The following is a 25,821-nucleotide window of genomic DNA, read 5'->3' as shown; positions in this document are numbered from 1 at the left end:
TAAATGCTTAATGATGTACATTGTGTGTCAGACTTTACAGTACAGCATGAGGCCACCAGACATAGGTTTAAATAACATGTTATATTTCAAATATCTGTGCTTGACTGATGGCGCCTGGAGCAATTGAACCATTGTTGAATAATCCCCAAAAGTGCAAATCATGCCATTCAGGGACTCCAGACAGGCTCAAGTAAACGCTCAAGTATTTGAAAGGATTTCAAATAGTATTTGACCCCGGTCTGAAGGTCACACACTGGTGCTTTAGATCAGAATCTTTGATGGGTGTGTGTCTGATATGTGTCACGTTGATCCTAGTGATGACATCATGGACTATGTGATGGTGCGGGTGCCTCCCCTCCAACCAGGCCTCCCCCGGCCCCGCTTCTCCCTCTACCTGTCTTCCCAGCTCCAGTACGGCGTAGTCATCGTCTACCACCGCCAGTGTGCTTTTCTTCTGGGTGAGAGAGGGAGGGAGGGAGGGAGTGGGGCTGGGGGAAGGCAGGGCATTTTATGCCCTGAAATGAAGGGCATAACAAATGTGACAGCGTCTGATTAATAGGTCCCCATCTCGGCCATTGTGAAACCTCACAATCGAGCCAAACAAGTCTTGTTGTGAAAAAATGTGTTTTCCGGTTTTTGGCATAGGACGACAAACGAAGCGATGAAGAACCCACTCGATGTAATATCCAACAGTCTTACATTCACTAAATACCTACATTTAGTTATCAAAGTCGGGTGGGGGGTATTATTCGTAATATTGTGGCAGTGTGTGTAGCCACGCCCACTCCAGCCGTATTTAAGTAGCCACCTGGACCTGTTGACAAGTTTACAAGATGGATGCGGATGCTCTAGCAAGCTAATGCTATAAACCGAATTTATGAAGCCGCTAGAAATATCGACAGTGGGCAATTAATGAACTCCTTCATATTGGACTATACATAATGGGACCTCCGAACGGGAACTCCGAACTCCGATGACAGATGACAAAGGAATGTCAGACATTGATCTCCACACCAGTTCACTTTCATGGGACAGTCGTCTGCAGACAGACCTTCTGCTGTGTTCTTGGGTAAGTTTTAGTGAGTTACATGTGTTGTATACTAGGATTTTGTGTTGCTTACTTAGGATAGCCAAACAGTTATTTGTTGTTTTGTGAATAAGGTAGATAGCGCCGTTGTTGATTTCTGTCATTTCTAACTGCAATTGCGGCACTGCGCCGACGTGGTGGCGGGGGCGCTGTTTCGCAAAATAAGTTAGCTTTCGTTTTTGCTAGCGAAACAGCTGATAGTTGATGTTGACTGCTCAAGGAGAATACATATTTGAAAGTACAGAATGCCTGAGAGCCTTATATTGCATTATATTACATAATATTTTGATTGGTCATCTGGTGCCTGAATATTGTGTTTTCCTTTACATAAATAATGACATTTCCACCATAAGTTGATGCAGAAAGGTCACAAATTGGTGCATATCAATTCACCAGAATGCAAGAAATTAAGTGTTTGATGCTCGTTTAAGGACCCCCAGACAGCCCTGCTTCATGGGTCCCCCCCGATGTCAAACACCACTGGTACCACCTCCGCCTCATTTTGAGCCAGGAAAAACCCTGGTAATGGTATGTGGAATCAAAAAGAATGATTAATTCATTGATATGTAGATTTGCTGTAGAATAATACTGTGATTTGAAATGATTTCACTAGCCTACTTCAGTAGCCTACAAGTACAGTACACTGAGTCTATGGAAAACCTACACTAGAGAAGTGTCCACACCTCTGACCTGAAATTTGTGTTACAGATGAGGAGGTGAGAGGTTCTGAGAGATGACACCTTGATGAGTCACCAGCACTTCAGGTATTTGTCATTGTCATTGTATAAGCAATTCTATTTTATGAAGATAGTAGTAGGCTATTTCGTAAAAGTGGTGTTGGTAACAGTGGGCAATCATTTGAAATGTACTGTCTTCTTTTTTTATTACAGCTTTGATGCCCAGATGGGATGGGAAGGAACTACGCCGAAGTCCCACTAGATGCTTTATGGACTATAATGATAAATGCATGCACACGGACAACATTATTATTTTTTACCATTCTATTATTGTATTGCTCAATTGTATCTTGCCTAATTTTTTCCATTGCCATGAATTTTACTCTCTTGTACTTGTAATGGGATGTAATAAACTTTTGGCACACATGGCAATAAAATGATGATGAATCATGAATCTTGAATTATTATTATTATTATTATTATTATTTAGCTATTTAAACGTGTCAGCCCTGCAATTTTGCTTCCTGAGGGTTAGCTGACAACCCCATTGACAGATGACAGGTAGGTAATGACAGGTAGTGTAATGGGGGAGTGGTTGTCTTGAGGGTGTGGTTGTCTTGAGGGAGTGATTAGGGTGGAGTTAACCAGCTATTGTTCCCACTCATTACCTCTGTGAAAAACGTCTCTGAAGAAGTTTGAGGCTAGATATCTCAGTACGGTGGTTCAGGGGGTATCACCATTAAACTATCCATGACTTCTTCAACTTCTTTCAGATTTCAATGTATGACACATAATTTTAAAGCTTATAATCTACCCTTTCATAATCCGGAAAAAACAGAAAAAAGATGTTGCCCTAGTTGAGGACTTTTTAACCATGCCCTGTCACAAATGTCATTGTGGAAAGAACTGCTGTCGATACACACAGAAATGAGAGTAAGGTAAAGTAATACATCAGGTCTGACAGCTGCACAGTGAAGGGCACTGGTTGATCTGAAATGCAAACCACCAAAGCCACAGGACCTACTACTACACGCACTCACCTCCATACACACTCATTGATCAAACACAGCACATGCAGCACATTGTCGTTAGAGGTAGATACAACTCACTAAAGGATGAGGCTTACCATCTCTTCAAAACACTCTGGTACACAATAATACCTTTTATTTTATTACCTTTTAGCAGAATTAATTCGTAGTAGTAGTTTATCTTTGTCTGGCCATTGTTACCAGCCAAACTGTCAGATTTATGACCTCCTCCACCGCAGAATGCAGCATAAACCATAAACACTTCAGCAAAGTTAGTTGCGATGGTACTGTAGATGCAGAATCACATAATCTTCCAGGTCACCCACGCAGAATCACCACGGTAACTGTGCAGCCTGGAAAATGAATGTGATGTCACACAGTACCTTGACCTTATGATATACTGTAGTAACTTCCCTGCTCTTTTCCAGATGAGATTCAGCAGACCATCGAGCGCCTGCTGCGCTCCAAGATACACATAAGCATCGACTTGCCTGAGCCTGACAGGTCAGGGGACACACATCATACATGCACGCTTACACACACACATACACAATGTTACCCACACACCTGCCCCAGAGTAGGCATTTACCATTGTCTCCCCTCAACACACTCAGAGTAAAGGGTTTGTTTTAGCCGTACTTCTCAGAAGTTCTCAAAGCTAAAAAGGGAAATATTAGTTTATTCGTTAATGATCGCGGTTAATTTGGCAAACCTTTACGCGGTAAAAAAATATAATTATAATACGCGAATTAATCATATTACCACGGTATATACAGAACTCTATATTAGTTACTGGGTTCAGGTTGCAATCTCATCTGGAGTCATGGGTTCAAATCCTGCTTCTGACAACTTAGTTTTTTGCTTACATGTTACTAAATATGAAATACGGTGGAAATACACAGTAGTATTCGTTCAGACCAACAACGAGTGTTGGGTCATCGCAAATCTGAAGAGCCGCTCGTTTTGTGTGTTTGAGCTAATTCCCCTTCCTCTCACAAGGCTAAAGTACGGACCCCCTCTGGGGTCCCTAGGGTTAGGGTTAGGCCCTACGAGCCAGAACGATCGCAAGGATTAGGGTCAGGGTTAGGCTTAGGTTTAGGGTTAGAATCCTTTGTTCTGGCTCGTAGGGTGTTACGCTTGCCTGGCTCTTGACAAGGTAACAAAAAGGGAGACGACACATGGTTAACAATAATAGGATATTTATTAAAGAATATAATGTTGAATGGAAATAATGATAAAGAAAATAGTAACGACAACCAAAAACGGCTGCTGGTCGACAAAGGAAGAGAGAGAGTCCATCAATCTAACCCACTCTTAAAGTGATCCAGGGACAATTAGCATCATCACCCACACCTGAGCCCATCTGGAACACAGAGAGAAGGTAGACCGGACAACAGGTGTAATAGCGCCCACTATAGGTTCTGGTGTGGATCGTCACATCCCCCCCCCTTAAAACAGAGGCCTACTAAAATGGTCTCTGTAAATTCTGTTTCCCAGATTACAGCATAACTTAACTAGATTAATCAAATCAAATAATAACATTTTAATGAGTTTATGTGACAAAGTTGTGTAGACTGTCTACGGTTAGGAGTATCGATCAAATAATTCTGTTCGGACACCTGTCGTACAACAGAATAGGGACCAGTAATTTTTCCTGGAAAACGGGGTCACTCACAGAACAATCATTATGAGGAAGCCATTGACGAACCAACACATCCTCCAAGAGAAAACAACCACTTTCAGAGCTCTCCAGCTCATCCTTAGGCTGAATCCCACTGAGCAGCAGCTTCAGCTCAGGATCCTCCTGTTGGGCTAAAATCAACTCACTCCGAGACAAAGGCGGCGGCAGATCAGGAAACTGAAAAACAGAATTGTCAGGTGTGAACTTATCAGGCTCTTTACCATCATTAATTTTAGGGTCCATGCAACTCATAGCACGAGTCATGGCGCAGGCAGTAAAAACCTCAGGAAACTCCTTCACACTTAGGTCGGGTCCTGTTGGCCGTGTAAACCCAGAACTAACAACCAGAGGTGGGGGCACATCACTCCACACTCTTCCTCCAGCCAGGTTATTTCCTAAAATGACTGCCACACCCACCACAGGCAGAGAGGGTCGAACTCCAATGGTTACTACCCCCTGGACCAGATCAGAGTAAAGCTCAATTTCATGCAAGGGGACAGACAAAGTCTGCATTCCCATCCCTCTAATCAAAACGCTGGTCCCCACACTTGACTCCTGAGAGAATGTCAAAAACCGATTCCAATATAAAAGATTCTGAAGCCCCTGTATCACGAAGTATCTGGACAGGCACTTTCTGTGGGCTACCCACCAGAGAAACGAAACCTGTAGTAATAAACGGGTCAAAATCAGGATCCTCCTCGCTAATCTATATGGAGATAGAGCCCTGTAGTGCCACCGCCAACTCAGTAGCCGCAGGTGGGCTGGATACTGAGGATGCCATCGCCCCTGGTTTAAAGGGAGACCCCTCGGCAACCCCAGACACTCTTGCTGCTGCCCCACAAGCATGCACTGCAAGAGCCAACGGTCTAACAGAGCCCCCCTTCCCACTGTAGGTTTTCTTTCCTTTTAGGACAGGACACTCCTGTTTCCAGTGACCCTTCTCAAGGCAATAATTGCATGTCGAGTTAGGATCTACTCTACTCTGACTGCCATGCTCCGACTTTGAAAAGGGGACAGAATAACCAGGACCTTCGTTAGGGAATTGTGTACGATTTACCAATAGGTCAGTCACGTTCGGATTATTTCTATGGCTTCCCTCGCTACGAAAACGATGTTCACCAAACTGACTCTTATGAGTCAGTACAAATTCATCTGCCAACACCGCGGCTTGGCCTGCTGTTTTCACCTTGTTTTCATTAACATAAGTGGCAATGCGGTCAGGGACAATGGTTTTAAACTGTTCCAAAATAATCAAATTTGACAGATCCTCCAGAGTATTCACCTCTACCGCCACGCACCAACGATTGAAATGGCTGGTTAGTTCTCTTACAACCTCAACATGAGTTTGTTTGTCATGTTTCTTCCATTGTCTAAACCGCTGTCTGTAAGCTTCAGGAACAAGTTCATATGCCTTAAGGATAGCGGCCTTAACTGTATCATAATCTTTCCTCTCTCCACCATTAAGAGCAATATAAGCTTCCTGAGCTCGACCAATAAGCACACTCTGTAGTAATGCGGTGCGGTCTGAAGTAGACCAGTCCCTATCGTCGGCAACACTCTCAAACAGTGAAAAGAATATGTCAGGATCTTTTTCATTAAACTTTGGCAACAGTCTAACCATGGCAGACAAATTATCCCTCTTAGAATTACTCAAATCGCCACCTCCAACGTCAGATAACTTTCCCTCAGCAATCAACTTAAGGCGCTCCCGTTCAAGAGCCAATTTATCCAACTCCAATTCCCTGTCCCTCGCACGCTCTCGTGCCTGAAACTCACGCTCTCGCGTCTGAAATTCACGCTCTTGCCTCTGAGATTCCATCTGTAATGCTAACAATTCTTTCTGTTGATCAAATGTTAACTCAGTAGACCCAGATGCAACCCCAACGGATATTTTAGGGACAGACATTTTACCCTTTAGTATGCCCCTTTGAATTAATGTATTCTGTAAAGCCTCTACTACGTCCTGTTTCTTTGCTCGGCCTTTCACCACCTCAAGCTTAACCTCATAATGTTCAACAACCTTCCACAGTTGTTCCTTTGTTAATCGTACCAACCAGGGGCGGACTGGGTTCAAAAAACAGCCCTGGCATTTGCGACACAACAGCCCTATTTCCAAACCCAACACGCAACACGGATTGTTAACATAAAGCTTGAGATAATCAGACTGACTAGAATCCATTGTAGACATTTGGAACACATAACACACGCAACTGACACACACTACAATCGCTGAAGAATTCAGAGTGCCGACAACAATCCACAGTGACTGACTTAACCTGAACTGTGGCATCTATCTTAGCCAAAAGGACCTTGAGGCCCAGTTAAGCCTAATAGCTTACGTTACTCGGTGTAGCTAAATGAAGCTGCTCTGACACGGAATACAATAACGTTAGCAAAAAAAAGCTACAGTTACATGAACCATGACATGTATGAGCCTAAACAATACACCAGCCACAGTGCATATTACATTTAGCTTCACCAAAGCAGAAAAAGAGCACTGCACAGCCACAGTGTAATAAATGTGTCTTACCTTCATGTAATTAGCAGACTACTAAGTAGCATACCTGTCAACATTGGGATTTGAAAATAAGGGATATTTTCCCCAAAATAAGGGAAAATAAGGGATATCCCCCCTGCGCACCCCCGGGTCATCCTCTCCCCCCCCCACCATCCACAAACCATACCCCTTACATTTAGACAAGGGTACACACAGTCAATCCTAACATCACCACTAGACAACCATAGGATACCCCTTACATTTAGACAAGGGTACACACAGTCAATCCTAACATCACCACTAGACAACCATAGGATACCCCTTACATTTAGACAAGGGTACACACAGTCAATCCTAACATCACCACTAGACAACCATAGGATACCCCTTACATTTAGACAAGGGTACACACAGTCAATCCTAACATCACCACTAGGCATTAGGCAACCATAGGATACCCCTTACATTTAGACAAGGGTACACAGTCAATCAACCACCTGCTTCAGTGCAACAAGAATTAAGTAGTTCCTACATTAAGTAAGTGACTACAGGTGGTCAGAATCAGATACCTGGTTGAAAGTAAAATACTTTGAACATCCCTGCATGAAAACACAAAAGGGCATCTAAATTCAGCACATTTATTTATACATTACTTGACACAATGATGTCAATGGGAAAAGAGCGGGGCAAAGCTACCAGCGATCATTTCTTTTTTTTGTATAGTATAGTATAGTATAGTGGATAGTGTATATAGCCTTTATTTATGTAAACCAGCTCTTTTCCCTTCTTGTTTTTAGCATTTTCTTCTTCTTTTGGCTCTATACTCCAAAACGTTGTATTTTAAATAGTTATAGTTACTATGAGGTTAAAATGTAGATTCCCAACTTGCATTTGATGGTATTTGTGTAGGCCTACATATTGGTTTAAATATTTTTAAATAAAAAACATGTTTTATACATTGCAGCGTTCTTCCCAAATAATATAAGAATGGCACTTTACCACATGACCCATTTGGCTACTACACTGAACAGAAATATAAATGCAACACTTTTGGGTTTTTTGCTCCAATTTTTCACAAGTTGAAATCAAAGACCTAAGACTTTTTCTACACACATAATAAACGAAAAAAAGGCCACTCTAAAATATGCCGTTTTTGTGAACACAATTTGAGAGAAATAGGCCTTTTGTGTACATAGAAAAAATCGTAGGTCTTTTCAACTCATGAAAAGTGTTTCATTTATATTTTGTTCAGTGTAGACTGTTATTTAATCATAGAGTAACTATCCTTGATTCAACAGGTATTGGTCTGGTCTTTAACATGACTTGACTTGGATCTCAATTTGGTTGTTAAGTCGTGACGTGTTTCTGGGTCCAACGTTTAATTATATTTGTATAGCGCTTTTCCGAGGCTCAAAGACGCTGACAAATTATGGGAAAAACGGGAAAGTGCTGTGTCCCTTGTTGTATGAATAGATCCCAGTCAAAAAAAACGATTGAGCTGTCATTCTACCTCTTTAGTACTCTGGTGTGGGGAATTTTTGCGTGACGTCAGACTTAACAACCGAATATGCTCCTAAACCTGTCCTCGTTCCTGTGTCAGACATCCATCTGTGACAGAATGTTAGGGACACACAACGGTTGGATGACTGTTATGTTTGGTTACTCACCGAATGCATCACATTGCATTATTTTGGCTCGACTAGCGAGTGTGTCATTGATTTTCAACGACGCTGACATTTATTTTCTATTTTTCAGAATAAAGGTTTGAACATTTTGGTCGGTTTGCCGACTTTCTTCCTGCTTTCACCAGCTGCTGTCACACATACAGAACCCAGCAGAGAACAGTGTGCAGTTGCTCTACTTTTGTCATCGTCATCGTCGCTTGTCCTAAAATAACTCCATACTGCTGACATCGCCCCTCCTCCTCTACCTACCTGCTAGAGAGGTTATGTTACATTGCCGTTGTAGTGGTGTTGGGAGCGGATGTATCGGAGTACGAGTACACGAGCGCAGCGTTGGGTACGAGTGCTGGTATCAGTATCGGAGCATCCCTACTCCCCATGTTGACAGACAGCAATAACAGAGTTACTCCAAAGGCAAACACAAAGTCTAGAATCAATACTAGACATGGACAGCTCTCTTATGCTGCACACATGATGTGATGGAACACGTCTGACTAACCAGAAACACCCGTCAAGCCAATTGTCCCGGTAACTTTGATCCCCTGAACTAGGGGGACTATGTATAAAAAGTGTTGTCAGAATCAGAATCAGAAGACTTTATTGCCATGTAAACATGTTAGGAATTTGGTGTGGGACAGTGGAGCACGGTTTACAGCAGGACAGGTGCAAGACAGGACAAGACAGTGCAAACCAACATCATAGTGCAAGAGTCATAATTAATATAAATATAAGAAGTGCAAAGATCAAGTGTTCAAGTGTTCATGTCCAGACAGTCCAAAGCTCTCTGGGTGGGGGTGGAGGGAGGGTAGATAGATAGGGGTCAGGTCAGGTGGGGGGGGCGGGGGAGCAGCAGCATTTAGGAGCCGGATGGCTGTGGGGAAAAAGCTGTGTGCGTGTCGGGCCTTCACAGTTTTTAGAGACCGCACCCTCCTGCCTGAGGGGAGCAGGGCGTCATTTCTAAATAGTGAAACCAATGTTGTACACAAATACCCTCAAATAAAAGCTGAGCATCTCTACTTTAACGTCATAGTAGCCTAATTGTTTCACTGAAATGCTCCACTGTCCCGTTACTTACTCACGGCACTGTGTATGTATACGCCACTCACACAAAACCAGCGCACGCAACATGTTCACATGATGAACTACAGTAGCCGGGTTTGTTAGGAGGGTTAAATAAATTCTGTCCATTCTGAACAAATAGCCTAGCCACAATTAGGCTACGTCATGTATATCATCACCAGGTATTGGTCTGGTCTTTAACATAAATCGACTTGGATCTTGATACGCTCCTAAAGCTGTCCTCATCACTGTGTCAGACGTTCATCTGTGACAGGATGTGGCGGGGACAACGGTTGGATGACTGTTATGTTGCCGGTGGAAGACTGTTGGGTGGGACTCAAAGAGTGCGTACGGCTTAATTATTCACTGTGCAAGAGCAGCCCGGTCTAGTCTTAGGCTACAGCATCTTTGGCTTGTATAGCTTTTCCCAATTATTACCAATGAGATGATTTCAGATGCTGTCCCCAAATTCCTCACACAAATGTGTGATATCTCTAGCCTATATCATGTGTGTGTTTGATCGTGTGTTTGTGTGTGTGTGCGGACACACACGTGTACTGTATGCTTATGTGTGTGTGCCTCTGTGTGGCTAGAGGAAAGCTAACAAGGAAACTTATTACCATAACTCGGAGGCTCAGGTGACATGGCTCAGATACAGTTTCACCTGTTCTTCTAGAGACTCATTTTTCTATTGAGCTTCCAGGTGTTGTGTGTGTGTGTCAGTGTGTCAGTGTGTCTGTGTGTTTGTGTGTCTGTGTGTGTGTGTGTGTGTGTGTGTGTGTGTGTGTGTGTCAGTCTGTGTGTCTGTGTGTCTGTGTGTCTGTGTGTCTGTGTGTCTGTGTGTGTGTGTGTGTGTGTGTGTGTGTGTGTGTGTGTGTGTGTGTGTGTGTGTGTGTAGCCAAACAGCCTGGTTGATATAGCTGCACTGATATAATCATGTGTCTGGTAAACTTAGGCCTAAGTTTGTGCATGCCAATCGATGGCATGTATAGTTATTCTTCTAACTGATTTGAAGTGAGCTGAATGTGGACTCCCTTCAACATCAGGGGGGGGTTGGCGTGAACAGGCCATGGATGATAGTATGAGATGGATGTGAATGAGTATGAGAGGTTTCTGCCTGTGTCTGTGAAAAAGCTGTTTCCCAACCCCAGGGGAGCAGAGCCCTGCACAGAAAGGGCGGAAATCGAGGCAGGAAACAGTCCTCCTAACACACACACACACACACATACACACATCGCTCACACACCGCTCACACACCGCAAGAGAACCCCCACACACTCGAAAGAATACACTTTCAGACCTTCGTAGTCGAACACCCGTTGCGCTAGTGCAAGCAGGGTTATTTTGCAGACACAGAGCCCAACCGACACATGATGACGTAGCCTTGCTTGAACATATCGACTCCCAGATCTAATACTTATCGTGGGGTTTTTATTTCTATAAGCTCAGTGAGCTCTCCTAGTCTTGCAGTGGGCGGGGGGACCTGGGTTCATTAACCAGGAGTAGAACTGCTCGCTGCTTGCTCTCTCGCTCCTCTCCTCCTCTCCTCCTCTCCTCCTCCTCCTCTCCTCCTCCTCTCCTCCTCTCCTCCTCCTCCTCTTTGGAGTCCTGGTGACACTCTGCTGTCCTTGTCCTAGATCTGCTGTGGTGACACATTACTCAGCACGTGTCCCAGTCTGAAAAGAAAGTTGGATATCTGGATCTTCTCTGATACAGTACAGCGTCACTGGGGCGGCTGTGGTTCAGGAGGTAGAGCCGGCATCTAATCATCGCAAGGTTGGCAGATCGGCGGTTCGAGCCCCGGCTGGCCACATGTCGAGGTGTCCTTGGGCAAGACACTGAACCCCAAAATTGCTCCCAGTGAGCGGGCCGGAGCCTTGCATGGTAGCTTGGCCGCCATTGGTGTGTGAATGTGTGTGTGTGAATGGGTGAATGAGAGGCCGTTGTAAAGCGCTTTGGATAAAGGCGCTATATAAGTGCTGTCCACTCCAAGGAGGCCACACCCCCCGGAGGGGACAATGGTAGAAATCTCTCATATGTCACCAATTTTGTTTTTCAATACAGGTCCATCTCTGTTACTATCAGAATCCATACAAAGGTTGTGCTGAAGGATTTTGTTGAGTGGCATCAGATGTTGCGTTTGGTGTAGATCTTGGATCACCTGGGAGCTTTTTAAAAGTAGTTCTCGATAATCGGACACAGCCAGAACGCATGAGACACCGTGGGTGTCTGCTAGGCAAAATGGACACATAGGCAATTCAAGGCGATTCAAGTCCCTTTTCAAAACAGCCTTCAAAACAGTATAATGGAATCTGTGTAGAGTCTATTGAATCCGATTAAAATGTTTTGCATTGTGTAATATTCTGCGAATGTTGGTGAATATTTGTCTAATTTTATCTTGGTCTGTGTCAAAATCATTGGTCTATTTTGTCTAGGGAGGATAGTGACTGACTAGGATACTGACTTCTGATAGTTTTTGAGATAATTCTCAAATATGTATTGTCTATTAGAAATGGGCTTAGCTCTGAAACAGAGCGTAAATTACCTTTTAGTAGTTTCTTTATTTGAAAATATGATCCTTTGTTGTACAGTTGTATATTATATTTTAGCTACTGTAGGTGGACAGAGTTGGCTAGCTCCCTCCTAACTAAGTCCAGGTATTTTCATTCGCTGGCAGTAAAAAGTCTAACACAGCAACTTTTGGGCATTTTAATAGGAACATAATGGTAGGTTATCACATGTTGAAAAACAGACAGTTTCAGTTCAAGCCTTATGTCCCTCTGGGAATGTTGGGCGGGGTGCATGGTTGTGACAAAAGAACTGCCTGAATGTACCGACCGTATGTGTTGTGTGTTTCTAATTGAGTTAACCCCTTTATCTCTCTTGGGGGGTGCCAGGCGAGGGCTCAACCCACCCCACAGAGTGAAGTCCATCTCCATGACAACCTTCACGCTACAGGAAATCGAATTCCTACAGAAACATGGAAATGAGGTAGGCATAGCCACACTCCCACCTCTCTAGATGGACCTGCCTGGTCTCTGTTCACCCTTTTCACACATACCTTCTTGTCAGTCCAAGGAGTGCTGAATCCTTGCCTTGACACATTCTTAGTTCTAAACTATCCTATATGCCTATGCTATCAGTACTGTTCTAAACTATCCTATATGCCTATGCTATCAGTACTGTTCTAAACTATCCTATATGCCTATGCTATCAGTACTGTTCTAAACTATCCTATATGCCTATGCTATCAGTACTGTTCTAAACTATCCTATATGCCTTTGCTATCAGTACTGTTCTAAACTATCCTATATGCCTATGCTATCAGTACTGTTCTAAACTATCCTATATGCCTATGCTATCAGTACTGTTCTAAGCTATCCTATATGCCCATGCACAGCCTCACCTTGTCCCTTTCTTTAGCATTCCTAGGTTTTCTTAATCCTTTAAAGGATTCATGTGTTTGCTGAGAATGGTGTGGTGCCATGAGGCAGAGATGAGCTAACCGTTCCAGCTCTCATGCCTTTCACATGGGAATGTTATTTATTTAGTTCTCTCTGGCACACACACACACACACACATATATATACACACACACACACACACACACACACACACACTTGATTCTGCCAAGTTGTATTTTGAATGTCAGTTAATGTGCAACTAGAAAATCTATGTGGTACAAATCCAAGGGGTTTGTTGATGCTGTTTGGTTTGTGTGTGTCAGAGGGCACTGCAGTTCTACTGCATCTCTGCTGCATGTCTGCTGCATTTCTACTGTATGTTTGCTGTATTACATACACCGCTTACCAGCAATAACTTGGAGTATACTAGAGTGTTAATCCTTGATGATACTGCACTTTTTGTTGGGTGTATTCATGTCGGCCATGAAGGCATTAGTGGTTGAAGAGACAGTTCAGTGTCTGTGTTTCCCATATGTCTTTTTAGCACTGAGGTGTAGCTGCTCCCAATCTCAGAAGTCCAAAGAAACCCTGGAATGTTCCAGAAAGTGCCACATTCTAATGCTCTCCTGGCCTCTAGGTGTTGAAGTCTTTCATGTTTTGTTTTTTTCACTTTAAAGTTAATAATAATAATAATAATAATTCATTGTGTTTATATGGCACTTTTCCAGGGCTCAAAGACGCTGACAATATGGGGGAAACTGAAAACACAGAAACAACAAGCAACAGATAACATGAGCACATAGAACACAGAGTTAACGAACAGGCACAGGGAACAATTAACGCAGCAATGTCCAGGGGGGGAGGGGGTGGCAGGGTTAGGGGAGATGGTTAGGGGTAGGGAAGTTGAATGACATCATCAAATTGACCTGTCTCTTATTCCTTTGTTGTCCCCCCCCTCCCCCCTGTCTCTTATAGGTGTGCAAACAGATATGGCTGGGACTGTACGACGATAGAACCGCCTCTATACCCGACTTTAAAGAACCACAGAAAGTGAAAGAGTTCCTTCGAGAGAAATACGAGAAGAAGAGATGGTAAGTGACTGCACTCAGGTGACTGGAATAAGAATTCTCCATGCTTGTCCAGTAATAGCTTCTGTAATGTTCTCTCCCTCCCTCTCTTTTCCTGAGAATACTTTAACAGCTCACTGCAGTCCAACCCTCAAGCGAGACACTTTGCATCACTACAACACTCACATGTAGACTACGGATGCAAATTAGCTCACAGCTAAATCCGGCATGTTTACTGTCACCATACTTTGTATAAGTGACTGTTCATTATGTGCACTATCCTGACTAAATAAAGATCTCTCTCTCTCTGTCTCTCTCTCTCTCTCTCTCTCTCTCTCTCTCTCTCTCTCTCTCTCTCTCTCTATCTCTCTCTCTCTCTCTCTGTCTCTCTCTGTTCAGGTTTGTTCCTCCAGAGCAGGCCAGGGTGGTAGCCTCCGTCCATGCCTCCATCTCTGGGTCGTCGGCCAGCAGCACCAGCAGTACCCCCGAGGTCCGGCCCCTCAGGACCCTGCTGGGGGACTCTGCCCCCCCCCTGCACCTCAACAGAGCCACACCCAGCCAGGTAGGACCCCCCCCCCGCTCCTCCCCCTATATATATATATAGACACTGGAGAAACAGAGAAACAGTACAAGGGGGGCAGTAGAAGTCTTAGGGGACACAGTAAGGGGGAAAAGCAGGTGTCTCAGGAGACACAGTGCTGGGGGGTAGTAGATGTTAATGTTAATGTTAATGTTAATGTTAATTTTATTTATAATGCGCCCCCCATCCAACTTTTACATCGGCCCGGGGCGCAGCCCGGGTAAAGGAACAGATAAAGACAAGGACAAGGACAAGGAACACAGAAAGCAAACAGATACAGACTACTTAAACGAACAACTCAAGGGATACAATTTACAACAAATAGGGAGTAGACTTAGGGAACATCATTGACGAAGAGGTGGGTTTTTAACTTGGCTCTAAAGGAGTCCAGAGTGGGGGCAGACTTGATGGCGGAAGGGAGCGCGTTCCACAGGGTCGGTGCTATCACCGCAAAGGCACGGTCACCCTTCCTCTTGAGGTTGGTGCGGGGGACCCTCAGGCTGAGATGGGCGTCGGACCTGAGCCTGGGCCTTGAGGTGGAAGACAGGTCCAGGAGGTCCTTGATGGAGGGTGGGGCGAGACTGTTGAGAGCTTTGTAGACAAAGGTGCAGATCTTGAACTTCACTCTCTTCTTTACTGGGAGCCAGTGAAGGGAGATGAGGACAGGGGAGATGTGGTCCCTCATTTTAGTGCCTGTCACCAGCCTGGCAGCGACATTTTGGACTAGCTGCAGGCGGTAGATGGTCTTATCAGGAAGTCCAGCATAGAGTGAGTTGCAGTAGTCGAGCCTAGATGAAATTAGCATGAGGACGACCCTCCTCAGGTCACTGGGGGTGAGGAAGGACTTGATCTTGGCTATGATACGCAGTTGGTAGAAACATGACTTCACGATGGAGCTCACTTGTCGGTTAAGGTTGAGCTCGGAGTCAAAGATGACACCGAGGTTCTTGACATGTGGTCTGACAAGGGTGGACAGGCTTCCCATGTTGGTGCTGAGCTGAGTGATGGCAGTGGTGTTGCCGATGAGGAGGATTTCCCCCTTGCTCTCATTCAGCTGTAGGAAGTTCTGGGCCATCCACTCCTTCACATCGTGGAGGCAGTCCATCAGGCGCATCAGATCGGCGGGGTCGTCAGTGTTGATTGATAAGTAAAGCTGGGTGTCGTCCGCATAGCAGTGGAATGAGATCTGGTAGCGTTGAGGGATTAGACAGAGGGGGAGCATGTAGAGGGAGAACAAGATGGGACCGAGGATGGAGCCCTGAGGGACCCCACAGGTGAGGTTGGCTTGTCTGGAGGAGCTGTCTGCTATGTGGACGGCGTAGGTTCTATTGCTGAGGTAAGACTTGAACCAGGACAAGGCGGTGTCGGTGATGCCAACCTCCTGCTGGAGTCGATTAAAGAGAATGGCATGGTCTATGGTGTCAAAAGCTGCGCTGAGGTCCAGGAAGACCAGGGCAGCACATTTCCTGGAGTCTGCGATGAGGAGGAGGTCGTTCCAAACCTTTAAAAGTGCCGACTCAGTGCTGTGGCCAGGTCTGAAGCCAGACTGAAACTTCTCCAGGATGTTGTTCTGTTGGAGGTAGGGCCATAGCTGGCTGAGATGAGAGATGTCTCAGGAGGAGCAGTGCTGGGGGGTAGTAGATGTCTCAGGAGACACAGTACTGGGGGGTAGTAGATGTCTCAGGAGACACAGTGCTGGGGGGTAGTAGATGTCTCAGGAGACACAGTGCTGGGGGGTAGTAGATGTCTCAGGAGACACAGTGCTGGGGGGTAGTAGATGTCTCAGGAGACACAGTGCTGGGGGGTAGTAATGTCTGAGGGACAGTTAAGGTGTAACCTGAAGAGGTAGGACTCAGCCCCCCACCCTGCACCTCAACAGAGCCACTCCTCCATAATAATACATTAGACTTATATAGCGCTTTTCTAGACACTCAAAGACGCTTTACAAACTGAAAAGTAGTAAAAAATAAAAGTAAACCAAAAAGAAATAAAAGAAAGTATAGGGGCCTAATTAAGGTAGTGCTGTGGACACATGGGAAAGGGAGAGGGGGAGAGGGTTAACTGGTGAAGGCGAGCTTGAAGAGGTGGGTTTTGAGGGCCTGTTTAAATGTTGGCAGGGTGTTGGCTGGGTGTTGGCAGGGTGTTGGCAGGGTGTAACACTGTTCTCTCTCTCTCTCAGTCTCCGGTGATGGGGCGTGCCCAGGCCCTCCAGATGAGCCAGCAGTTTCAGGAGAAGAAGTTTGACCTCCTCAGCGACCTGGGCGGTGACATCTTCGCTGCCCCGTCCTCTCAGACTGCTGCAGGCTCTGCACCCAACTTTGCAAACTTTGCACATTTCAACAGCCACCCAGGTAAGGACTCGCGCACAGCGCCACTGGTCCCTGAAATGGACCATGGTCAGGACCACCCACCCAACTCTTAAATATGAGAACAGTTTCATTTTCCTTTATGGAAATCAGTGATGATCGTAAAGCGTTGCCGCACACGCATTATCATGTATGTTATTGTCATTACCATCATCATCATCATGTATATTATTGTCATTACCATCATCATCATCATGTATATTATCGTCATTACCATCATCATGTATATTATTGTCGTTAGCTCCATGCCCTCCAGTCCATATCTCTGTGTGTTCAGTACGATCTCTCATTCCTTTTGTTGTGTGTGATCATGACTCATCTCACCCATTGTTTCCTTTTTGGTTTATGTGTTTGACCCTCCTGACCCCTGACCTCCAGCTGCTCAAAACACAAACGCTCCAAACTCAGACTTTGCAAACTTTGACGCGTTTGAGAGCTCAGGTCCACCTGGTGCTTTCCCCTGCTCCGCGCCCCAGACTCCCTTCCAGCCATCTCACACAGGTAGATCATCCTCTGTTCACCTGTGTTGCGTGTCTCTCTCTCCCTCTCTCTGTCTCTCTCTGTCTCTCTCTGTCTCTCTCTCCCTCTCTCTGTCTCTCTCTGTCTCTCTCCCTCTCTCTGTTTCTCTCTCTCTCTCTCTCTCTGTCTGTCTCTCCCTCTCTCTGTCTCTCGCCACACTCGCACACTTCTCACTCACAGCCATTATTATGTGCACTTTCCATGCATTATTTGTCCACGTTGGTCTATGATCTATATTTAATTGGCTGGCACACACACACACACACAAACACACACAAACACACACACACACACACACACACACACACACACAAAACACACACACTTTATCACTTAAGAACCGGGGGCCTGAATTACTGATATTATTATTAAATATTCTTGTCACCTACAAGCACATTAGTATCGCGCTATACATGGGTGGAATCATAATCGTGGAAACATAAGTATTGGAAATCATTTGAGTCTGAGATCAGATGAATCTCTCCATATGGATGAGTAGGGTTAGTTACTTGTCGTCCGCTCAATGTAAAGGGATGAGAAGCTCTGCCAGGCTGCCTTCAGGGCAGGAGAAACGGCGAGAGAGAGAGAGAGGATCTATTGTTTCTCTCTCTCCCCATTGTTTCTGTTGCCTACTGTGTCATCGACTGCGTTAACATGCACACCATATTCCTGTATTAAGCGGCATATTGCTCAATATTCCGATTGGCAAGAGTCATGTAAACACGTACCAAATTGGATTAAGGCCATATTCAGATTCGGAAATAATCCGATTAAGACCCCTGGCATAGGCCTGTTTGAATCGGAATATTGTGACATGTAAAACACCTTAATCGGCATATGACCCTTTTCCAGGAATATTCAGTTACATCTGTGCAGACAGACAGACAGACACACAGATAGACAAGGCTCCTCATCCTACCCTGAGACAGACAGACAGTTCATATTGCAGATTAGCCAAGTCACTTCATTCATATGCGCTCACATTGATCCATAGTTCATAGGGATTCTGTGCAGGAGGTGAAGCTGTTCCTGATGAAAGATGGTACTGTACTGTACTCTGAAGATGCTGCAGGTGTCCTAGTGTTGTGTAGTAGTTTCAGCCACGCCCCAGATTCTGAGCCACTGCAGCTACCTGCGTTTCCTTGACACACATTCCCCATAGGTGTTGTGGTGCTGCAGCACATGGACACACACACTGCAGCCCTCTCACGGTTCTCTCTGTCAGCTCTCTTCTCACATGCAGGTAACACTTCGGGGGAACTAGCTAATGCCAATTTAGTTTCCCCAAATCCTGTAGCACTGACTGTGGATCCTTCGGGTCCTCCCAGAGTAACTCTACAGGATCAGATAGGGGCTCAGGAGGTAGAGGCTGTGTCTCAGGAGGTAGAGGCTGTGTCTCAGGAGGTAGAGGCTGTGTCTCAGGAGGTAGAGGCTGTGTCTCAGGAGGTGGAGGCTGTGTCTCAGGAGGTAGAGGCTGTGGCGCAGGAGGTAGAGGCTGTGTCTCAGGAGGTAGAGGCTGTGTCTCAGGAGGTAGAGGCTGTGTCTCAGGAGGTAGAGGCTGTGTCTCAGGAGGTAGAGGCTGTGTCTCAGGAGGTAGAGGCTGTGTCTTAGGAGGTAGAGCCGGCGTCTAATGATGGCAAGGTTGGCAGATCGGCGGTTCGAGCCCCGGCTGGCCACATGTCGAAGTGTCCTCGGGCAAGACACAACCCCAAATTGCTCCCAGTGAGCGGGCCGGCGCCTTGCATGGTAGCTTGCCGCCATTTGTGTGTGAATGTGTGTGTGAATGGGTGAATGAGAGGCCGTTGTAAAGCGCTTTGGAATAAGGCGCGATATAAGTCAGTCTGTTTAGGACCAGCCATAGAGGCTGCAGACAGCTAGCGTCCCTGCTAGCGTCCCTGTTAGCGTCCCTGCCCATAGACACGCAGCTCTGACTGACCTGGATGCCATCTTTAGCTCTGCCCAAACGGAGCAAGGTAACCTCCCTGCCAGCCTCTGTGTAGCAGAACTAAAGGTGGGATAAACATGCTGGAGGTTGGGCTGGTGCGCATGAGTGGCTAAGATGAAGTAGCACCTCCTCTCTGCACCACCAGCAGTTATTCATGTTTAGAATCAGAGGTTGAGGTCTGTTTCTTACAGCATATCCCCAAGAAGGGTTCTATGGTGGTTGGTGTCTTGTTTACAGAGTGGTTCTAAGTCAGTTATGGGGGGGGGGGGGGTTTATAAAAGAAAAAAAATACTGACTGTGCAACCATTTCATATCCATGATGCCATTGCGGTCTCCTGCACAGTTGCTACCCTATATTTAAGATATATATCTATATTTAAGATTGCTCTAAAATGCCCACTTGAGCAGTTATTACGAGTACAGTATTATGAGGCTAACGTGCCTGTTAGAAAGCCTAATTGAGGTCACTGGACTATGTGCTATTATTGGACACCTTAGTGTGGCGGGACAGTGAGCGCAGTTTGAAAGGGCAGACTTAGACGTGACTGGTGTCTCTCTGAATATGGGGGGGGAGGGAGGGGGGGGGCAATCAGCAGGAACAACAGTCAACTATGACCTGCTGAAATGTATTTCTGAAAATGGTAAGTGATATCAGTTTGAGTGTGTTCTGTAAGGTGGTCCAATCGATTGCTGCCGCAAAACTGAAGGATGTGTGTTGTGTGTGTCCAGGAGGGGGCGCTCCAGCAGGGTTCAGCTCAGCAGCTGCATCATCAGGAGGAGGAGTCCTTCCCAAGAGCCAGCCAGCTCTGCTAGGATTGGACCGCTACGCCGCGCTAGCAGAGCTGGACAACGTCTTCGGCTCCTCCGGCCCCCCCACCAGCGTATACAACACCTGCAGCACGTCACAAGTGTGAGAGACCCAAACCACGCCTCTCCTCTTTTTTTTACTTTTTGTTCCTTTTGACTTCTTTCTACCTTTTCCTATCACTCCTCCCATAACTTGAAATGAGTTATTTTTCCACATACTAACTAAAGTAATTAGCTAAGTACTCCACTATTTACTTGTTGATTGTCGTGTCTTTTTCCTGAAGCTCACTCATCTTTTTAAAATACCCAGTCTCTCACCTCCTTTGTTCAATGTTTCTTTAGTATCGGTGGTCATCTACTGATCCCTGTGTTGTGTTGTGTGACAGGGGGTAGTTTGGGGCTGTGGTCATTCACTAACCCCTGTGTTGTGTTGTGTTGTGTTGTGTTGTGTTGTGTTGTGTTGTGTGACAGGGGGGTGTTTGGGGCTGGGGTAATACACTAACCCCTGTCTTGTCTTGTGTTGTGTTGTGTGACAGGGGGGTGTTTGGGGCTGTGGTTATACACTAACCCCTGTCTTGTGTTGTGTTGTGTGACAGGGGGGTGTTTGGGGCTGTGGTCATACACTAACCCCTGTGTTGTGTTGTGTTGTGTGACAGGGGTATGTTCGGGGCAGTGACGGGCGTGTCGTCAGCCCAGCCACAGCAGTGCATACCCAGCATGCCCCAGGGTTTCGGAGGTGAGTGAACTCTGAGATGAAGCTAAAAAGGAAGTCACAAGTATCTTTATTGGGTTACCAATACCAAATAAACAAACTGTTCACCCGATTTGAAATGTTTAGAACAATACAAAACAAAAACAAAAAGGACAGTACAGTATAAAAAAGGAGGAACCTAAGAAAAAACAGTAAAAGAGAGGACTCAAAACAAAACAAAGAAATTACAGTGTTGCGCATAGGGCTGAATGAACATTCACACATCAAGAAAGACAATCGTTTATCATTGTGTTATTACCAACCAGTGTCAAATGAATATATAAATACAAATAGTAGCGTACTGTGTGCTTTGTAAAATAAGTAATAAGACTATCTAATCACCCTAAAGAATGAATGAATTAACAAAATAGAGAATAGGATCCCATGTTTTTTTTTACTTATTAGAGCAGCCCCTTATATTATACTTCATCTTCTCTAGACATAAAAAGGACATTATGGTCATGTTCTCACATGAAAGTCTGAATCAGGACCCGGAGCAAGTGGATGAGTTTGCAACATGTTGCATAAATTATTTCTCTGATTTGCGTTCTCACAGCCCTTTATGTAAACGAAGTAACATACGCAATCGAAGCAACAGACGTGGTAGTTGATTGGTCAGAAAAATCGAAAATTGCCCGTTCGTCCCGCTCTTATCCAGATCAACACGCATGCGCTGTTGTTTCCCTATGGACAGCCTCGACGCTTCGTTTCTAACTGGAGCGAAACCACCCTTTTCAAGCGGAGCATCCGTCGGTTGTTTGCTCCGGGAGCGACTTCGAATGCGCGTTCTCACAGCTCCAAACGACGCAAAAAGGGAAGCGAATTTTCCCCTAAACTCTGTTTCCAAGTGAAGCAAATGTTCTAGTGAGAACACACCCTGAGTCCTTCAACCAAGAATTAGACGATGGAACAAGTTATTTTTGTTATTCTCGTCTTTACTGAAGGGGAAATATTTGATGTCTTCTTCTTCTTCTTCTTCTCTGCAGCTCCGTCAACAAACCCCTTTGTAGCAGCGGCCCCAGCGCCCGCCCCCACTAACCCCTTCCAGAACAACGGCAGAGCCGCGGCCGTGGCTGCAGCAGGTAGGGAGGGGGAGCAGGGTGGGTTTATTTAACACTAGAACAGCCATGAGCGCTCATTTGACCCTGTGAGTCAAAAAAAATATATATATCTTTGCACTCAATCAAATTTCAGGACCCTCCTTTCATGACTTGTGCGTTCTACCACCCAGTATCCTGACATTTTCCAAATCACAGGATCAGGATAAGCTAGGATAAAGCTATTTTGCTAGTTTTTTCTGTGGAGGCTAATTTACAAGACGGCGCCAACTAGTGGTCGTTGTGTGTAATGGTCATGGTTGACCCCTGTGGCAGCTCTTATAGTAGGTAGAAAAGGCATGGCTGGGGCGCTTAGGTGGCGTAGTGGATTAAGCGCTGACCATGTACCGCAGGGCTCCCGGTTCGATTCCTGCCGCGGACATGTCCTGCATGTCATCCCTTCTCTCACCTTCCTGTCATAATCTCTACTATATCTGTCATTAAAAAGGAAAAATATGAGTGGTACTGCCCCACTCAGAAAAAATTACTTAAAAAAAAAAAAGGCACGGCTGTTCTAGTTAGCTGTTCTATCAATGGTCAGTGGCCATTTTGACTGAATATGTTGTAACACTATGCAAAATACCCCCGTCTTTACAGAGGCACCATGAGTATGTGAACACTTTTCTTAGAAGCTAAAAAAAAGAAAGAGAGGACGGGCAGTGTTTGTGTTCTGAGGGGCGTCAGAGATACAACCAGGTCCTTATTTAGCAGATACCTGCACCTCACCACTCAGCTGAGCTCGTCATGTGAATCCCTGAGGAGGTCTTCTGAACCCTGGCTTTGTATATGTAAATGGACTGACTTATATAGATAGATATATATACTTATATAGCGCCTCTCATTCACCCATTCACACACACATTCACACACCAATGGCGGCAAGCTACCATGCAAGGCGCCGGCCCGCTCACTGGGAGCAATTTGGAGTTCAGTGTCTTGTATGTACCTAACATAATTATTTACTGTTTTGTGAACATAGAGAACATAGTCCAGCATTTTTTCAGTCCAACAGAGTAAGTCGCTGAACATGTGGCTGAGCGAGATTAAGATGAACTGTCAGAGCGGCCCGCTTGGGTGTGGGGGGTGTAAGTAAGTAAGTAAGTAACATTTATTTGTACAGCACCTTTCCCAGGGGTCACAAAGTGCTTTACATAGAGAACATAATAAAGAAGAAACACAATAAAACATAATAAAAGAGCGAAAGTCATACCAGGTTAAAACAGGCAAACAAGTGAAAATAAAAACAAGTAACAGACACAGGTTTACAACAACATCAACAGGACACAGAAAGACAGGCTTTTGGGGCTATCCAAAAGCCTGTCTATACAAGACAGTCTTAAGCTGTTTTTTAAAAGCCTGGGTGCGTGGGTGTGTTTGAGAGCTGAGGGCCTGACGATGGCTCTGTCTGATTGGTGGGGTGGGGGGGTGTGTGTTTGAGAGCGAGGGACTGATGATACCCTGCAGCTCACTTTGGTAGGTCCCCCTCTTCCTTCTCCCTCCTCCTCCTCCTCCTCCTCTAGCCACACCCCTCCTCCTCTCCCTCCCTTGCTTGATGTGGAAGTGCTTCCTAGAGTTCACCTGGGGCCTCTACATCTCTTTCCCTCCCAGTGCATGTGCAGTGTGCTCTGAACTTTGACCCTTGCGCTGCTTCTATGAGGGTCGGCGGGGGTGATTATGCCTCAGTCGCCATCTTTCTTTTTCCCTCGCTTTGGTGAGGGTGGCTTTGCCCCATCCTGCCCCCTGCTGGTCAGTAGAAACACTACTCATTGCTGCTCATAACGGTTAGCAGAACATCCTAGATGAAGACGTAATATGTCACCACCTCCAGTGAGGTCAGGAGCTAGTGTTAAATGAACCAGTGAGGTCAGGAGCTAGTGTTGTAAATGAACCAGTGAGGTCAGGAGCTAGTGTTGTAAATGACTCAGTGAGGTCAGGAGCTAGTGTTGTAAATTACTCAGTGAGGTCAGGAGCTAGTGTTGTAAATGAACCAGTGAAGTCAGGAGCTAGTGTTGTAAATGACTCATACGGCCGTGTAATCATTATGATCATCTTTATATCAGGAGAGGTGTGTGTGTGTGAGGTGTGTGTGAGGGGAGGTGTGTGTGTAACAGTCCTCTCCTCCTGTGTCAGCCTCGTTTGGGACCGGCTCTCTGAGCATGCCGTCTGGGTTTGGGAACGCGGCCGCCTACAACCTCCCGACCAGCTTCTCTGGAACCTTCCAGCAGCCCTTCCCTGGCCAGGGGCCCTACCCCCCCCCGCCCGCCTACCCCCAGCAGCACAATGGTGTGTGTGTGTGTGTGTGTGTGTGTGTTGGGCCCCTACCCCCCCCCGCCCGCCTACCCCCAGACGCACAATGGTGGGTGTGTGTGTGTGTGTGTGTGTGTTGGGCCCCTACCCCCCGCCGCCTGCCTACCCCCAGCAGCACAACAGTGGGTGGGTGTGTGTGTGTGTGTGTGTGTGTGTGTGTGTGTGTGTGTGTGTGTGTGTGTGTGTGTGTGTGTGTGTGTGTGTGTGTCTGTGTGTGTGTGTGTGTGTGTGTCTATCTTAATTCATGTGTGTCTCCTCTCCTCCAGGCGGGGGGTTCTCAGCCTTCGGCCAGCCCAAGCCCATGGTCACCCCCTTTGGCCAGGCCATGGTCGGACCCGGGGTCTCCAGCAACCCTTTCTTAGTGAGTGGAACCGTTTGTTTGGTGTTTGAAACTTCAAAGTGCAGTCTTCTTCTTTTCAGGGCCAAACAGCTGAAAGTTCTTCACTGGCCAAGTCAGTCAGATTTTAGATGTAAAGCCAATTGAACATGCATTTAATTTCCTGATGTTAGTTCTCTTTTCCAAAACTGACAATAACTGAAGATAGTACAGGCCTGGCAGAGCATGACCAGAGAATACAGGGGGAGGATGTTTGGGGGGTTTTAAAATTCCCAATCTGAAAAAAAACAACAACTCAAAACATTGACTTATAGATCAAATCCAAACAGTTGAGTGGAGTACAGAGCTACAAGAAGACAAAATGGCTTCCTCTTGTCAATACGTAGAGGAAGGGCAGAGACTAATGTCAAGACTTGTCTTTATTCCCTTGCTCACGGTTTGTCTCTCTCTCTCTTCCTCTCTATCTGTCTGTCTCTCTCTCTTCCTCTCTATCTGTTTGTCTCTCTCTCTTCCTCTCTATCTGTCTCTCTCTCTATCTGTCTCTCTCTCTCTTCCTCTCTATCTGTCTCTCTCTTCCTCTCTATCGGTCTCTCTCTCTCTTCCTCTCTATCTCTCTCTCTCTCTCTCTTCCTCTCTATCTGTCTCTCTCTCTTTCTCTGTCTGTCTCTCTCTTCCTCTCTATCTGTCTCTCTCTCTGTCTCTCTCTTCCTCTCTATCTGTCTCTCTCTCTCTTCCTCTCTATCTGTCTCTCTCTTCCTCTCTATCTGTCTCTCTCTCTCTCTCTGTCTGTCTCTCTATCTGTCTCTCTCTCTCTGTCTCTCTCTTCCTCTCTCTCTGTCTCTCTCTCTCTCTTCCTCTCTGTCTGTCTCTCAGGGAGCTCCTGGCGCACAGTTTCCAGCAGGAGGATCCTCCACCAACCCCTTCTTATAG

General features: G+C 45.7%; 1 protein-coding gene across 1 annotated transcript; it reads left to right on the top strand.

Annotated features, from left to right (window-relative positions):
• Positions 1–325: 325 nt before the first annotated feature.
• Positions 326–25,821, top strand: LOC308172466 (arf-GAP domain and FG repeat-containing protein 1-like; the record flags this gene model as incomplete). The annotated part of the gene is made up of 13 exons (XM_080547368.1): positions 326–458; positions 3,221–3,296; positions 12,609–12,702; positions 14,091–14,206; positions 14,582–14,744; positions 16,942–17,113; positions 17,507–17,629; positions 20,322–20,502; positions 21,056–21,135; positions 22,137–22,232; positions 24,378–24,530; positions 24,821–24,915; positions 25,765–25,821. The coding sequence occupies 13 exons, from the start codon at positions 326–328 to the stop codon at positions 25,819–25,821; spliced, it is 1,539 nt and encodes a 512-aa protein (XP_080403494.1).

This window comes from Nansenia antarctica (genome assembly GCF_963989245.1).
Source record: "Nansenia antarctica genome assembly, chromosome: 17".
In the NCBI taxonomy this organism is placed as follows: Eukaryota; Metazoa; Chordata; class Actinopteri; order Argentiniformes; family Microstomatidae; genus Nansenia; species Nansenia antarctica.
Note: the sequence above shows the minus strand (reverse complement) of the source record. Positions and strands in the feature narration are given on the sequence as shown.